General features: G+C 46.6%; 1 protein-coding gene across 2 annotated transcripts in view; it reads left to right on the forward strand.

The window, feature by feature from the left end:
• Nucleotides 1-17264, forward strand: part of TRIO (trio Rho guanine nucleotide exchange factor) — a 365512-nt gene that overhangs the window by 263342 nt on the left and 84906 nt on the right. For both annotated transcript variants that reach the window (XM_023218272.3, XM_023218273.2), the window contains one exon: nt 11644-11887. In XM_023218272.3, the coding sequence (XP_023074040.2) occupies nt 11644-11887 (244 nt within the window). The remainder of the gene's footprint in view (nt 1-11643; nt 11888-17264) is intronic.

Consider the following 17264-nt stretch of genomic DNA (forward strand, 5'->3'; position numbering starts at 1 on the left):
GTAAACTGCTGGTAGAATTTGGATTCCTAGGTTTACGTGATGGACAAAAGACAAAATGTTCTGTCAGAGCCAGTGGGGAACACTGATCTTAGTGAAGTCGCCTGTTCCTGCCAAGATGAGTGTGTTCTGTTAGATTCCTAGAATGCTAGACTGAATTCTTTTTTTAAAAATTGACAGTAAGTAGGGCGTTTATTTATCAGCCCAGAATTGCTGAGCTTTCATTCTCCAATGCAAGTCGGACCTCATTTCACGAGACCTTTGCCCCCCTCATGAGACCCGCGAGTCTGTTCTCTGCACATCATTTCCGCAGCCCACTCATTGGTAGGAAGGACCAATGCCCTGACCTCACTGTCCTTGGGAATTTATTCAGACAGAGGACAGAGTCCAGTATTTGGAAGGTTATTTCTGTGGCACATCTTTTAGTCCCAGACTGGCCTTTTCTCACTTGGTTTTGCAGAAGGATTCATGATACTTAATGTTCTAGTTTCTAGGACAGGAGTAAGTAGATTTAAAATATTGCTCTGCTGCAGTGATTTCATTTTCAATATCCTAGTTTAAGTGATTAGTTTTTTTCTCATTATACTTTTTGGGTTCACTAAATAATAGATCCTAGGACTTAGAGTGGTTGGAATTACAAGACCAGAGAATAAAAAGAATTTATCATTTTATTTTGTTCAAGGCCCTATGTATTGGCATTCAGCAAATATTTATTGGCATGTAGTAAAAAGAAATAAGATAAATGACATGTTCAGGCATCTGGTACCTAATAGCATTTCACCCTGAGACCCCACCTATGGCCATTGAAGTTAAAGAAAGAAAGTTTGAGCTTGGAAACACTTTGTTAGAGTAATATTGATCATTTATTTTATTTTATTTTACTTTTTAATAAAGTAATCAAGGGATTGTCTGGTGAATTTACATGAGGCTGCCGCCTGGAGGAAAAGTCGAATCATAGTTGCTCAAGTGTACGGGAAAGAGGCCTGCATTCAGGGCGTTTCCAGACTGTTCGAGATCACCGTCAAGCCCCAAATCCCATTCTTACAAGCTCCTAGAGGTCTGCTCTGGATTTACCCTAGACATGAGTTCAAAAGTTTATTCTTTTTGAAAAAAGTAAATTTTTTGAATGAAATTGCTAAAGAACTAAGTGGAAAAGTTAGCTTTGGAAGGTTCTTTTTTTGGAAGTTGGTCTAAGAAGCAAGGCTAACTTGTTTCCTCGGGTAGTTTACAGATAAATGGGTGCCTGGGAGTCTGGAAATGACCCCTCTATCCAGGAAGGGGCTCTGGAGTCTCCAGTTCGTTATTCCAGACAGAGTTACTGGTGCCACGACTCATCTCCTGTGTGTGGAGAACTCCTTGGCTGGTGCCCACATCCTCTCAGCCCCAGCACAGCCCCGGCCCCTAAGGCTCGTGGCTGATTAGGATTCCCCAGCAGCTTGAACAGAAATAAGTCTCCATCCTGGAGTTAGGAGTAGTGAAATCAGCACGACTTCACATCTGTTATAGCATAATAGGGAGGGCTTATGCGGACTGGGAATACAGCAAATTCTATTTGTATCCAACGAGAGAGGAAGAATAAATCACTACCAGACAAGTATAGGTTTGCCAAAAAAACAAACAAAAAAAACACACAAAAGCATAATTTTACCCTAGCAGTCCACTAGGGTATGAAAATGTTAAGAAAACTCCCTAGGAGATACTCTTATCTGTGAAGATATTTTACCAGTTTCTCTTGACCTCATCTCATGTGTTGTCCCTAAACTTTACTCCTGAGCTCAGGAATCCCTGAAGGGTCTCTCCTGCCAGTTCCACCGTCACCTCCCTGGCCCTGCTCCTGGGAGGCTCTTTCTTACCGAGGACCACAGCCTGCCATGCAGCGACGCTCTCCCTGGTATTCTCATGGTGGTTAACCGTCTTGAAGGAATGACACTCCAGACTCAGTTTCTTAGACGGACCTGGAGAATTTTCTTAATGCCACTTGCTGAGAGCATCGGTCCTTAGTAGGCTCTAAAGAACAGAAAGGATGAAATGTCTCCTGAGAACAGAACCACAGGGGATGTCTTCTTCCGTTCTGGAGACCTGCATTTGGGATTAAAGGGTGTATGAGACTTGCCCATAAGTCGGAATTTGGAGAGGACATACCCATGTGGCCTTACCAAAAAGAAGGTGGCCTTTTGCTCCCCACGTGGGCCTGCGTTTGTGGGTGCTCTGCTTTTGTGAGGTTTTCTCTTGGCCGTCTCCCTCCTTACGCCTCTCCAGTAGAACAGTTGAGGGTCAGTAGATGACTCAAAAATACGTTTTGAAAATCAGGGACTCCATCTTTCCCTAGTCAGTTTGCAAAATGCCCTGTCCCTCTGAACCGGGCTTAACCAGCAGCCCCATCTCCGGTGACAGTAATTTTCCTGAGTCTCAAAGGTCTTTCTGCCCTACGAGGTTGGAGTTTAAGCAGCCTCTGATAGCGCAGGCAGATGGATCTGGCAAGGGAAGGCACTTAACGACATTCTGCCTGTTGGACTTAATTTATGATGTCTGTTATTAGTTAGTTGTTATCATGAAATTTGGTTTCATTTCAGAAACTGGGTGGGGGGATGTTTTTGACTCGACCTCTTGGAGAATTCTGAAGGCAAAAGTTATCTGCCAGGGCTGTTAGTAATTCTCAGATGAGGCACACAGGGTTTAGGGAGAGTCTGAAGGAGGGGCCCTAGAGACGCCCTCTTTCCAGGGAGCACTGTCAGCAGAGCGGGGTTAACCGGGCCACGGCCATGAGCCACAGGCCCCAGCAGCACGTTTCCTACTTTGAAAACATCAGTTTTAAAATATGCTTTCTCTTTGTTCCAGAAGTGAGTTTAGTACTGATTCTTGCTGATCTCCATGGTACTTTTAGCCTGATACAATGATCTTATGAAAATATAATTTGGATTCCAAAGAAATCAAGCGCTTTCCAGATTCTTATCTCATCTGTTCTGAGTGCATCTCCCTGCGGTAGGGAGGAGAGCACTGAGCCAGGCCTGGGGCACTGCAGAGATCCAGGCCCTTCACAAGGCCTCCCAGCAGCAGCGGGCCACAGCCAGACACGGAACATGCATTTAATCATCTGTCATTCTCCAGGCCTTATTATTTCATACAAGAGCTGAACTTGGAGCTCAGTATTTCTACTAAAGATGCATCTTTAAAAAATGTTTTCCCTGTCTTTCCCTTATTAGTCTGTGATTTATAATCATTTAACTAAAATCCATATTACAAAGGAAATAGAAAACATGGGACTCAAACTGTGTTGTAGAGCAAAGCATCTTGCGGCCAACATGGAAAAATGGCTGAGCTGAGATGAGGTATCCTGTGGAAAAGCCGGTCCGAGCCAGCAGGGCCCAGGTGTGAGCTGTCTTTCGAATCTAAAGCCGTATGGTTCTTATTTCTAATGAGTGAGAAATTCCATTGAGACTGATAACTTCGTGTGGAACCCCCTTCCCAAGCTTATAACCATGACTATATGGATTCACATATTTAAAAACATAACTGGTTTCAGTCACACTTTTTTTTTTTTTTTTTTAATTCCTGAGGCAGGATCTCACTGTGTCGCCCAGGCTGAGGCAGGATCTCACTGTGTCGCCCAGGCTGGAGTACAGTGGTGTGACCAGAGCTCACTGTAGTCTTGATCTCCTGGGCTCACATGATCCCTGCCTGGCCCCCCAGGTAGCTGGGACTATAAGTGTACACTACTATGTCTGGCTAGTTTTGTTTTCTTTTTGCATAGACAGGGTTGCACTGTGTTTCCCAGGCTGTTCTCAAACTCCTGACCTCAAGCAATTCTCCTGCCTCAGCCTCTCAAAACACTGGGATTATAGTCATGAGCCCCACTGCATCCAGCCAGTTTCAGTTATTCTTAATGAAGCCTTAGCACTATGTTGGAGACATGAGGTTCTATGTATTGTTTTTTCTTTTCTTTCTTTTTTTGAGATGGAGTCTCACTGTCTCCCAGGCTGCGGTACAGTGGCACAACCTTTGCTCACTGCAACCTCCACCTCCCAGGTTCAAGTGATTCTCCTGCTTCAGCCTCCCGAGTAGCTGAGATTACAGGCGCGTACCACCACACCAGCTAGTTTTTGTATTTTCAGTAGAGACAGGGTTTTGCCGTGTTGGCCAAGCTGATCTCGAACTCCTGACCCCAGGTGATCCACCCGCCTCGGCCTCCCAAAGTGCTGGGATTACAGGCGTGAGCCACCGTGCCCGGCCGAGGTTCTGTGTATTTTAAAATTTAGAAAAGCAGTCAGCTCTTTCTGTCAAGTGACGTTCTACACTCCAGGAACTTGGTTGGACTTACATAAATTGCAGCAACAAGGTAGTATGTAAAGTAGCTAATGCCAATACATTTTGAAATATGGCCTAATTCAGCGTCTTGAGTAAGGGTATGTATCTATCTACCTAATGATGCTTGCATTCAGCCTCCTGAGGTTGTCTTGCAATCCCGCATTCTGCCTCTATTCCCCGCATGGAAGGCATAAGGCAGCATGGCCAGGCACAAAGGTGCCCTGCACCTTCCCTTCTGACTGGAGCTGCTCAGAGAGGAGGCTGTCTGCCTCCTGGCCAGCCCAGGGCTCCGAATTTCCCAGGACCTCAGATAAATTTGCCCCATGTAAGCATGAAATTGAGTCCTTTAATTCAGAAGCCTTTTCCACAGGACGATGCTGGTTTTATAAAGAGCACTCCCAGCCGCAATTGACCTTCCTCTGCTCAGGGTGTACATGGCAGTGGCATAGCATGTACAACACACCTAAGAGCAGGCAATCAAAAGCGAGGATGTACCCACCAGCAAACCTCTGGCCGCTGCCTCAGCAGCTGGTGGTCTTGGGCAAGTCACCTCACCTCTCTGAGCCTCAGTTTCCTCATCTGTAAATGAGGATGATAGTACTGCTCGTGTATAATGTATTTAGATCAGTGACTAGCATGTTCTAAGCAGTGAATAAATATTCAGTTTCTGCGTCTCCATTATACAGATGACTTCCTCCTGCCTCACTCGGGCTGTTGGCCGGCATTGCTGCTGTTGCAGGTTACTGTCAATTTCAGCCTCCCCTTCCTTCATCTGCACACTCGTGGGGCTACAGTGGCTTTAGCTGTTGATTGTATTGTACTTGTTAGGAACTGGAAGCTGTCTTAAGAATGAAATGCTGTACTTCACTGCCTGGCCTGATGAATTGTGGTGGCTCAGCTGCAAAATTCTGTGTGTGGAATGGGCACAGTTACTGCAGAAGTGGGAGAGTCTTGCGTAAAGCACCTTTCCAACTGTTCATCATTCATCCTAGCTGCATGCGTATACAGTGACCTCATACGCAAAGGGTGGGTTCATTTATGCTCAGATATGTATTGGTCACCCACTATGTGCTATCCCCATGATAGGTGTTCAGCGCACAAGAATGAATGAAGGAGACAGAGCCCCACTCCCCTGGCGAGCTCTAAGTGATAGGTTCCGTGTGACGTCTGCTTCCTTCTTTTACTCATCTTTGTTTTCTGGTTTTCTAGGTGATGTGGCTTTTTGTAGTATTTTTTAGATGAGTTTTTTAAGTTCTCACATAAAACCACAAACTGAATGTCCTCTTTGATCATTTCACTTACCCAATCAGAAAAGCAGAATGCCCCAGGCAGAAGTAGAAAGCCTCAGTTCTAAGAAAAGACAGATTTTGTTTAAAGTTTGGTTCGAAATGTTACAAGTGAAGTGTTTGTAAAATAGTAGAGCACTGAAAAGTGCTTCTAATGTGAATTTTACACAACATGATCAAAGCTACAGTTGGAGACAGTGATAAAGTTATGATTCAGACTCAAAGCAGGTATTTATTCTGGTTGCTGTTCCTGGCAAGGGCCCAGTCAGCTGGTTAACATTAGCTGGTTGAGGTCAGCTAGTTAACGTTAGATCTCAGATCACTGTCCCTCCATGAAAGACAAAAAGAGGTGTTTCAAGTTAAGTTTCCTGAATAAAAATTGCTTTGGTCACTCAGGAAATACGGCCGACAGGTTTCTTGGGTTAAATTGTCCTAAGAAATTTCTTGCTTCCCAGAGCCTAGGGGAGTACACTAAGTGAGACAGGTGTTTTTCAACCGTTCGCTTCTTCCCCACGCTTGTTCCCTTCTCCACTTCATAGCCAAAAAGCGTTTACCTGGCACGCCACGGGGCCGCCTGTAGGGCCTGCACAGCACCTCTGGCATTTCTCGTTGGGATATGCTAAAAGCAAGAATACAACATTGGTCCAGGTGAGCTTCTGTGAACCCTTGAAGCCTAATGCATGGGAGCTGTCCTGTCTCTGATTTGCCTAATCTTTTTAGTTGTATCTTTTAAATGCAGCCTTTTTTCATCTACTGTTTCATTCCAATGCACGTATGTAACATAACATACTGAAGTCTTCCAAGATCAATTTTCACATCCTCAAACACTGTCCTCACTCATTCTTTTCCAGGTACAGTGTTGAGTATGGTAAGCTGCTGGTTTTGAAAACGTTTTTTCTCACGGGATTTTTTTGTTTGTTTATTTTAATTGTGGTTAAAAAAATGCAATATAAAGTTTATTGTCTTAACCATTTTTAGGTCCTCACAGGTTTCTTTCTGTGCCCCTAACGTATCAGAGCCTATCACAATAGTCCTCCTCTTTTAAACTCTTTAAGTGGCAGGTTTTAGTGAACGCTTCTCCTTGGAATTTGGCCTTATCTAAAGCGGCTTTGGCATTGGCGTGAGCACGGAGGGCCTGTTGTTCACGTTCGAACGGCTGCTGATCAGCCCCAGTCTCTGTGAAGTTGCCCTGTGGAGAAGCTTGGGTGGGTGAGAGCCTGGGGCATAATAGCATTTATTACGGAAATCGTTCTGGCTGCCTATAGTTGCCCTTTTTTGTAACCATTGCTAGTAATAGCACTGTAGTCTCTAATTCCCTCTAACCAAGTCATCAGTTTTTGGCCTACTCTGTGTGAAACCTTCATGGAACCGCAAGACCCTTTTGTGAGGTTTCTGAATGACTGAGCTCTAGTGGGCTGTAGGATGTGACGGTTCACGGGAGTTAATACACTTTGTTCTTTAGGGGAAAATGGCTTTTATTAGGCTACATTCCCCTTTTGCTTTTGAATTGCTCTCAGAAAATTGGTCAGAACCCACTTGCAATTGATCTTTACCACATTAGACTCTTGTTCTTGAAGTAGAATTGTTTGCGGCGAAGACTGCGTCACCCACCACATGGTCCTAGAGAGCCCCGTCTTCCTCAGGCAGAGCTTGCCCCAGAGCTCATCACGGAGCTTGGTGATTCAGACCAGGTGTTGCCGCTGTCTATCGAGAGCCGTGTGTTCCTGAGCCATACGGGCCTTATTGTAGTGTCCAGGGCGGGGCTGTTCGGAGCAGCAAAGGAAGACGTGACAGCTCGCAGTGTGAAAAGTCCCCACCACAGCTCTTATTAGTTACAGCCATTAACTGCGTTCCTGCAGGACGACGATATGACATGGTTTCTTTGGAAAACATGAAAAGTAGAGTTCTCTGTTCTGTGTGGTAATTGTTGAAGGTTCATTTGCTTGCAACCAGAGATGAGTATTTCATTCTCTCAGGTGAAATACAGTAAGTTGTTTATTTTCAGCCATTCTGGAAAGAATTCAGGAAAGGAACCGATTTGATTTTGCTAATTGTCGTATGTCTGGGCCTAAAGAGGGACATGGTGTAGTCTTTGGAGGAGGCACATCGGTGGTGGGTCCCTGGCCCTGGTCCAATTAAGGCTGTTTTGTTGTCATGCTTGTTAGTCACCACATTCATTTTTTTAATAGTGAAAAGTTGGAAGGTTTTTAAAAAAATCTGTCTTCTGATACGAATCTCACAAGTGTTAATGTGAGTCATGGAAAGTGAGATTTTCACAAATTGCAATCCTAAATTCAATGCATGTGGTGGGAGCCCATGATAGAAATCCATTAATTATATAGAAGCGACGAAGATACTGTGAGAACTCGCATAGAATAAGGTTAGAAAGAGAAGGAAATTTTTAAACTAGATAAATAAAATGGTAACTCTTTCAACTGGGGGTAGAAATTCTCTGAAAGCCAAGACCTTCAACAGACGTAACATACAAGATAGTGGCTGAATGTTTTCTAGTTTGGAGTTTAATTTTTCTTAAAAAGCAGTGACGATTTGCATTGCTTCCTCAAAATAGTTATTACAAGTCTTTTGTACACAAAAAAGTTTTTTTTTTTTTTAATTAGCAAACCTGGTTTCAAAGATGTTTTGTAGCAAGAAGTTAAAAATACTGAAATGTGAGCATTGAGGCACATCCACAGGACAGCTCTCGTCTGGGCTGGAAAACAGCCATTTAATCCTCCCCTTAGTGGTGTGGGTCCTCTCTTTTTGGGTAAAGCCACTTGATTTACTGGGAGATAGGAAGATTTTTAAAATAATTGTAGTGCCATTTGAAATATTATTCTGTTGTTGGATTTTCTTAACAAGTTCTCAAAAGCCTTTAAAAAGGAATTTTAACTCTGTATATGATTCTTTGGCAGAACATGCTTGATTTTTATTTCTTATGGCCTGTCAAGTACACAGATGTTTCCAATAGTTTTTGATTACTCTTTAAGGGCCTAAGAAATCAGTGCCAGAAATAAAGTCTAGCTTAATCCTCCTTCCTGGGCAGCCCCTCTCTCCCCTTCCCACCCTTCCCCCACCCGCAGCCCATGGCTTTGAGCCGTCTGGAAAATTAATAAGACTCTGGAGAATGAGGCAGCCAGAGGGCAGGTGATGAGACAGTGCACTTCCCAGCGTCTGGGAGTGGGGGCTGCTGGAAGAATGTCAGGGAAGCCCAGTGGGTTTCTGCTGGGAGCTTCTTACATGCACTCAGTGAAGCGGCAGGTGGCATCACTGGGGAGCTCCAGCCAGACCCAGAGGCCTGGGAAGGGCAGTTCCAAGGGACCATGGCAATCTAGACCCTCCTTCGGGGCCTGCAGACCGGTCCTGTGTTCCTGGAACAGGGAGCACCCCAGCTGTAAGTCACAGGACTAACCACTCCATGAGTGGGGTTCTGCAAGGAAAGTTCTTTTCCGGGCTGGGCCTCTACCTTTGAGCTTTTAACATTAGGATCTTTGATTGTTCAGAGAGCTGTAAAATTTAGCATGGGTTTTCCACGGAGAAGCTTGTAAGATTGAGAAGGGGTTTTATGAAAACTTTCCTTGTGGCCTCGCAAAGCTGATTCACTTTGTCGATACTGTGCTTCATCATGGGAGAGTTTGGTTTTGTTTTGATCTTTGTGGTGGTTTAGTGGGCATGTGTTTCTTATTCTGAATATCTGAACTTTCTCTTAAAAGATAGCCTCCTACAACAGGAGGGTAATCAACAGCACAGAGCATGGCAGAGGCTCCCAGAGGTCCTCAGCACAAGGGGGCGGCCCCAGAACACAGCGCGAGTGTGAGCCGTCGGAGGATGCAGACTCCTGGGTCTCTGGGTGTGGGCTTGTGCCTAGTGGAATGTTTCCCAGCAGGAGGCTGGGCCATTCTCTCCTCGCCTTGTCTCACTCCCACAGCTGGCCCCATAGCCCGCAGCACACTCTTGTGTGCCTGTGGTTTGTCTGGGCTACTGCCCTTTAGCAGGAGGCAACAGAGGAGAGCTGAGCGGCTGCAGGCTAAGCACAGGCAGAGTGAGCTCCTGAAGCCAGTGAGGAAAATCCAGGCTTCGTTTCCGGTTTTCAAATGCAGTGCCTTCATTTTTAGAGCTATGTGTCTTTTCTTTTTCATTTCACAAATATGTGAATGCTAGCTGGATGCGAGGCAGGCTGAGGAGGAGTCCCACTCCTAACAGCTTCTCTAAGCCACATGCCTACCACCATTGGCACTGGGGGACTCAGGGTGACTGTGCCCAGCCCCATCTCTGCCCTCCCAGTCCAGAAATGGAAAGTTCACGGAAGAGTGAGGTGAGCCTGCTTCTGGTGATGAGGGCAGACACACGCATGTGTAACTCCAGGCATGGCTCACTTCAGAATTGAGGTGCCATGGAGGACAGGCACGAGAGGGACCTCTCGGAGCCAGTGGGGAGCTTAGAATAGAGAGGACGTGGGGGCTTTCAGCAAAAGGGATGGTATGGGCCACTTACAGGCAGGACCCCTCAGGAGGAAGAAGGAGGTGCTTCTGGCCGCTGGGGGGCTTTTGCATCCTATGCTAAGGCCTTTGTGTGTGAGGGTTTTGCATAAGAGGATGATGTGTTTTTAGAAGGTCTCCTGCCAGCAGTGTTTAGATGGCTTGGAAGGAGAACCTGGAGTCTGTCAGGGAGGCCGCTCAGGAGCCCTGTGGGATCCGGTGAAGTGATTGGTATGGGAGTGCGGAGAAAGGAAGTGACCGGACAGCCGCCCAGCGTCTGCTCCACAGCGTTTGCAGGGAAGAGAGTGGGGTTTTTTTAGCTTGAGTGACTTGATGGTGATACTGTTACCCAAAAGGCAACACCAGAAGAAAAAGAGAGTTAGGGAGTGGGAGGGCATCATGAGTCATGTCCTAGACTCTGCACTGGGGGGGACAGGGAAGCATCCAGTTGCTCAGCAGGGACCGAAAGCCGTCTGCGGTCGGGACGCGAGCGCGGGAGGAGTCAGCTTGAGGGTGTGGTTGAAGAGCCCATGTAGGGGGACAGTGGAGAAACAGCAGAGACAGAACCTGGGACAGTCCAGAGACCGGGAGCTGCTCTCGGGATTCTTATGTAGGAAAAAACCGAAAAGATTCTTAGGTAGGAGGGATGTTAATGAGCACATGAGCCCTGTCCCCACGGAGTTTACAGTCTGAGGGAACACAAGGCTCAGGCCATCTGAAGCAGACAGTCGTGAGAAGACCATGCACTTGTTTTACCGGCAGAGGCCATGGGGTGTGTGTCGTTAGAGAGCTTATGGATGAGCTTCTAAGGACCGGAAGAGTTTCAGTAGGCGTAGGTGGGAGTGAGCATGGTAAAAGGAGAGAAGAAGGGGAAGGAACATCAGGCTGGAGGAACCGAAGGCCAGAAAATCCGGGACCTCTGGGAAACGAGCCAATGTCTGCAGAGCCTGTGGTGCCTGCTGTGTGTTGAGGCCTGGAGTAGGGGAGCCTAGAAGGAATCCGAGGGCAGACCACAGGGCCTCGGGAGTCACACCAAGGGGAGCCCTGGACAAGCAGGAAGGGGGCGCTTGAAGGATTCTGAAGACAGGCAGGCGTGCTTTGCTTTGGTTTCAGGGTCGTAGCACATTGCCTGTTCAGTCCCCTTCTTGTGGCTGCCTCGTTCTTGACCCAAGGGATGCTTAACGAACCCGCATACTCCAAAGCATGGAACACCCAACACTGGGTCGGAACAGAAATTTGGAACAGAACTTTATCTCACTTTATCACCGCATTTCATGATAATCCCCCAAATAGCCTTCAAGCAGAATTTCTTTTAGTTTGCCATAAGTTAAAAAATGAGTGTATATATAATACCACTTTGTGAGGAAGGAAATAGAATGTCTAAGGTTCAAGAAATTTGGAAGCTCTTATGAAAAATCGTATTTTCATCTGGGGAGCACTGTGATCACACAGCCTCGGAGCACTCAGCTCACTCCGGGGCAGGGGAGGCTTTCCACCCACCTCATGGAGTTCCCAGCTGTGCCTGAAGGCACCATGGCTCACACTGGCTGACCTGTGCGCTCTTCCTCTGTTCCCCCCAGCTCTCTGGTGGCTGTGAGCTGACAGTGGTGATCCACGACTTCACCGCTTGCAACAGCAACGAGCTGACCATCCGACGGGGCCAGACCGTGGAAGTTCTGGAGAGGCCGCATGACAAGCCTGACTGGTGTCTGGTGCGGACCACTGACCGCTCCCCAGCGGCAGAAGGCCTGGTCCCCTGTGGCTCACTGTGCATCGCCCACTCCAGAAGTAGCATGGAAATGGAGGGCATCTTCAACCACAAAGGTAGGAGTCGGCAGGGCATGGGTGGCAGACGCCTACTGGAAGTGGCCCTGAAGGCCTCTGTCTCCGCGCCTCTGCTCCTGTCAATGTTCATGAGCTTCCTTGTCAGCTGTGCCTTCAGCACATGGCCACTGACTCTCTGGGCATTTCCAGTCCATCAGCACCTGAAGAGGAAATGAGGATTTCACCCGTGATTCAGAAATAATGAGTGATCTCCTCACTTCCAGGGTGGTGTAGTGAGATACAACATCAGTTTAGAGAAGAACACTGATTTCGGAACATTCCGGTTACCTTCTTCTGTGTGTCATGACACCTCTTGGAGGCCATCCCCTGGCTCCAGAGGGTTAGTCATTCCGGGGAGCTAATGAAGCTGCAAGAGAAAACAGCTACTAATCAGCTCCCCTGATTAATTATAGGCCAAGCCATGTTCTGGATTTCTCAGGGCCTAAATGTGAGTTTACTGTTACCTCGGTAAGAAACAGGAAGAATTAGGCTGTTGTTTCTCCAGAAATCCGAAGAGAAGGGCAGAGGATTTTCAGACTTTGGCCAAAAGCCAAAGGTGTCCACTTCCATGTCTGCTGATGCTGCCCGTGCTTTTGGAACAGCAGTGGGCTTCACCTCGTGGAGGCTTTGCGTTTAGCGATCTGGGCCATGCTGGCTTTTAGCCTGTTGCCAGAATGTTTCTAAAGTTGCATCAATATAAGTCCTTGAATTTGAGTTGAAAATAAAGCACCACTCTTCCTGAAATTAGTCTGTTCTGCAGAGGAGCCCTGGTGAACTTAAGCATGCCTCAAATAACACTTGTTCTGAAAGATTTCTTCTGCATGTGCCTTTCCTGTGGTGTGTTCCTTACTTCCTGGTGTTCGCAGTTGCAGGCTAGCCAAGGCGAAAGAACTAAGCATTCATCACCCTTGGCTTTGTCCAGAAAACTTCTGGTGGAGATTGGGTTTTTGAATGTTGCTACGTTGTACCATTTTGTTTTTCTCTATGATACTCTCTGACATTCTTGTACCTGGAAAGTGACTCTGCCCCTCACAAACCCTCTTATGCCCTATATTTACCAAGAAGGTGTTTCTTAATGAGCAAGACCTGCTGTGAACTTACGCCAGCTAGTGGTTAGGGGCTCAGAACTGTGTCCATTTTTTTTTCTTATTTCCCTTATTTATTTGTTTGTTTGTTTATTTATTTATTTATTTATTTCCTGTAATGCAAGGAAACTCATAAGATGGTTTGTTCCCGGCCAGGCGCGGTGACTCACGCCTGTAATCCCAGCACTTTGGGAAGCTGAGGCGGGTGGATTACCTGTGGTCAAAAGTTCAGACCAGCCTGACTGACACGGTGAAACCCCGTCTCTACTAAAAATACAAAAAATTAGCCAGGCGTGGTGGCAGACACCTGTAATCCCAGCTACTCGGGAGGCTGAGGCAGGAGAATCACTTGGACCCAGGAGGCAGAGGTTGCAGGGAGCGGAGATCGTGCCATTGCACTCCAGCCTGGGCAACAGAGCAAGACTCCATCTCAAAAAAAAAAGAATGTTTGTTCCCTTGCAGTGTTAGGAACTGCACAGCAACAGACAGCAGATGTGGGTCGGAAGTAACGTGGAAATGGAGGGTCTTCAACCACAAGGGTAGGAAGCGGTAGGACATGGGTGAGGTCCTGACCGTGTCCACGTCCAGGAAACCAGGCAGCTTGACCAGAATCTTAGGAGAGAGAGGCCATCATCAAAAAGTCAGGCAATAAGGGATAAGAATTTAGACGTGGAGTCCAACAAAAGACATAGGAACTGCAGGAGCAGGAGACCTCAGCCCCCTGGGAAGCAGAGACCCAGGCTTGCCTCTGCTCAGCCCCACAGTCCTCCCCCTTCTCATGCCCTGTGTGTGAAGAGGGGTGCTGCCCCCGCGACCGGAAAGACATTGGCATGTGCCAGCCTGTCCATGCCAGCCATCCACATGCTTTTGCCCATCCACTCTCTCCTTTTGAGCCTCTTTTCAGTATAAGAGCTGTTCAGACTTGAAGGATATGCAGCGAGTGGGTTAAACATGGCCCCTCTCCGCACACCATGGCGTGCGTCATTCTGGCAGCTGGGTGAGACCCCCTCCAGTATCAGATGTTCAGGCTGCCTTGCCTCACCCTCGCTTCAGAACTCAGGAACAGTACGGAACTGGCTTTCCAGATTTGCCTCTTGTCACTTGCTATTAAAGTTAGTTTCCTACACGTCTCTGACTTTTACTGCTCTGACCTTCCAGGCAGGAGGAAAGAGCACCTTCATTCAGTTCTAGTTTCTCTACATTTTCTCAGCCTTAGTGCCTCAGTAATTTTTTCATAACACCCTGATCCAACTTTTACATTTTTACCTCGAATGTAAAAAACATGCCTATTAAGGTCAAATGACTATCTATTTGCTTGAGAATAGTAAGCTAATGAGTCTAATTACTCAGATCAGCCAACAAGCGTCCGGGACTCATGATGAGCAGTGCTCAGGTTCACGTGGTGGTTTTGAAGCTGGGCTAGACTTGGAAGTCTGCCGGACACTGAGAATTCATGGAATTTATGAAGACCAGATTTCTTTTATCAGCTATATATCCTTAAAATGATTTGGGAGAGGATAAAAATACAGCTTATTTTAAATGAACAAGAAATTTAATTACGCAATTTGTTTTTCAAGGAGATAATTTTGTGTCTGAAACAGGACTCTGCTGTGAACATCATTCCACTGAGAAATGCTATCTTGTGGCCAGGTGTGGTGGCACACACCTGTCATCCCAGCTACTCGAGAGGCTGAGGTGGGAGGATTGCTTGAGGCCAGCATTTCAAAACCAGCCTGGGTATCATAGCGAGACCCCGTCTCTTTAAAAAATGCCTTCTGTTTTGTGAACAAAGCTTGCTTTGGAAGCTCGCATGTCCTGGCGTCCTTTGGGCCAGCTAGCCTTCGTGTCTGATGGCTCCTTCTGCTCTTGCTCTGGCCATCCTTCCTCCATCTCAGCATCTTGGTCATGAATTAAACAGACGCCGGACATAGCAGGATTGAATAAGGGTTCAACAAACCCTTGTGTGCTCCAGCAGTCTTATTTCTGTTTGTCGTTTATGCTGTCTGCCGTTACCTCAGAGGCTCTGGGGCTGGGGCCTAGGTCTGGAGGTTGTGTCTGTGCCTCCAGCGAGTCTCCGGTGCTTTCCGGGCTGAGGCCCACTCACCTCCCTTCACTCTCTTCCACTCGAGCATGTAGCATGTGGGCTCACTGTTGAAATTGGTGTCATGTCACCATTGTTGATGACTCAGTAAATCCAAGTTCTCTTCCCTTCGCATTGTCTCAACTTGTAAAACTTGTCACTCTTATCTATTTATTGACAGTCTTGGTCACAGGAAGTAAACAGAAATATCAAGAATGTGTATATTTCCAATGAGACCAGTTCAAAGCATCCTCTTTGCCCTACGCTGCCCTGCTTTTTTCACCTTTTCCCTTTCTTCCCAACCAAGAGTCACCCTACACAATGGTCCTGGGGATTTAGCTCCAGTGCAATCGGAAGGAAAAGTAGCCAGGAAAGAGCAGAATAGTCTTGTCGCGAACCTGGTCAAACGAGCATCTCTCACGCTCTGTCGGATGCATTTCTGGAGTGCCCAGCATGAGTCTTTTTGACTGATAGTGTTTTGAGGGTGGGACAGGAGTTCGTACCCTGGCCTGGGGAGGGCCTTCCATCACACTTCTCACTCAAGACATCTGGAAAACCACCCCATGGTCTGTGTCCTGCACTGCCGCTGCCCAGAGCCCTTGCCATACGAAGTTGAATCTGGAAGGCCCCTCTCAGCCTCCATGGAATTGTTTTTTTTGCTAAAATAAGGCTTTAACCAGGAGTTTGAGGCTACAGTGAGCTATGATCCAATCACTGCACTCCAGCCTGGACAACAGAGTGAGACCTCATCTCTAAAAAGCACATAAATAAAATGAAGTGGGCTTTAAGAAGTGACCTTTTGTTGGCAAGGGAGGAGTGAGTGGTGAGCTTGCAGGCGTGGGCTTCCCGTCAGGAGGCCTGAGACAGGGCAGGGGCAGGTGGCCTCTCAGGGCCTTGCCAGCTCTGACATTCTGAGTTCAGATTTCTTAGAAGGCTTTATGAGCAAAGGCCGATTCAAAACTGCCGTTTCCTTACACCAACCCATAATGTGATGACAGGTGGCCTTTTTGCTCGTGCTTTCAAATATGTCTAGAAGAAAACACCCACTTATAAAAGTTAGCCTTTACCACTCTAAAAGTCATTCACAATTTTAAAGTTTTTTCTCTTTGGATAGAGAAAAAGTATGGTTCAGTACCTGCATTTTATTTCGAAGAAGTTCAGAGTGTGAATCATCTGCAGTGAATGAGAAAATTAAGGGGAAAAAAACCATGAGAAATAAAACCTTTTGCTTGTGGGTGACTTGAGCCTCTAAACCCAGGGGCTTTAACTCAGGATGCTACATTTTACTATGGTAAAATCTGTGCCAAAAACAGCCCCCCATAGTTTACCACAACTCCAGCGGGCACTAGCAGAATCAGCTCTCTGGCTTGACCAGACTGGCTGCAAGTAGTGAAGAGAAGATTCAGGGACTGTCTTTCGTAAATGTAGTGATACATGATTGCTATTAATAAAATGGGGCATTTTCTCTAACTCAAGTTAAAAATGAGAAAGAGACATATTTTCATTCTAGACTATCTGAAATGTTGACTTTTCTTTGGGTCCACCCTGCTTTTCTCCAAGCTCTCCGTGCTTCTCTCCACGCTTCTCTCCACGCTCTCTCCCAAGGGTTTTCTTGTCCACTTGAATAGTTTGCTTCTCCACTTGACTGTCTTAGCAACTTTTTCAAATCTAAAGTATTCAGATTCCCTCTCCCACCATCTGCCCACTTGTTCACCCAAGAACATGGCCAACACACATGAGGGTCTCTCCACTGCCCACCACAGTTTTTAGAAACTGGTAAACTCCACATAACAAAATGTATCGGCTTAACCATTCTTAAGTCTACAGATCAGTGGCATTAAGGACCTTCACACTGTTGTGCAGCCATCATTACCATTCACCTCTAGAACTCTTTTTCCACCTTACAGAACTGAACCTCTGTGCCCATTGAACAAAACCCTCCGCTCTCTCCTCCCAGCCCCTGCACTGCCCCTTTCCTTTCTGCCTCCATGAGTTTGACTGTTGTAGGTGCCTCGTGTGAGTAGAAAGTCATGTAGTCTTGTCCTTTTGGGACTGGTTTATTTCTTGTAGAAGTTTCCATGTTCTGACCTGTGTCAGAACTTCCTTTCTTTTTAAGGCTGAATAGCATCTCCTCATATGCAGATGCCACATTGAGTTCAACATTCATCTGCTGATGGGCACTCAGGTTGCTTCTGCCTTTTGACTCTTGTGA

The sequence above is a fragment of the Piliocolobus tephrosceles genome, chromosome 4 (assembly GCF_002776525.5).
Source record: "Piliocolobus tephrosceles isolate RC106 chromosome 4, ASM277652v3, whole genome shotgun sequence".
Lineage (NCBI taxonomy): Eukaryota > Metazoa > Chordata > Mammalia > Primates > Cercopithecidae > Piliocolobus > Piliocolobus tephrosceles.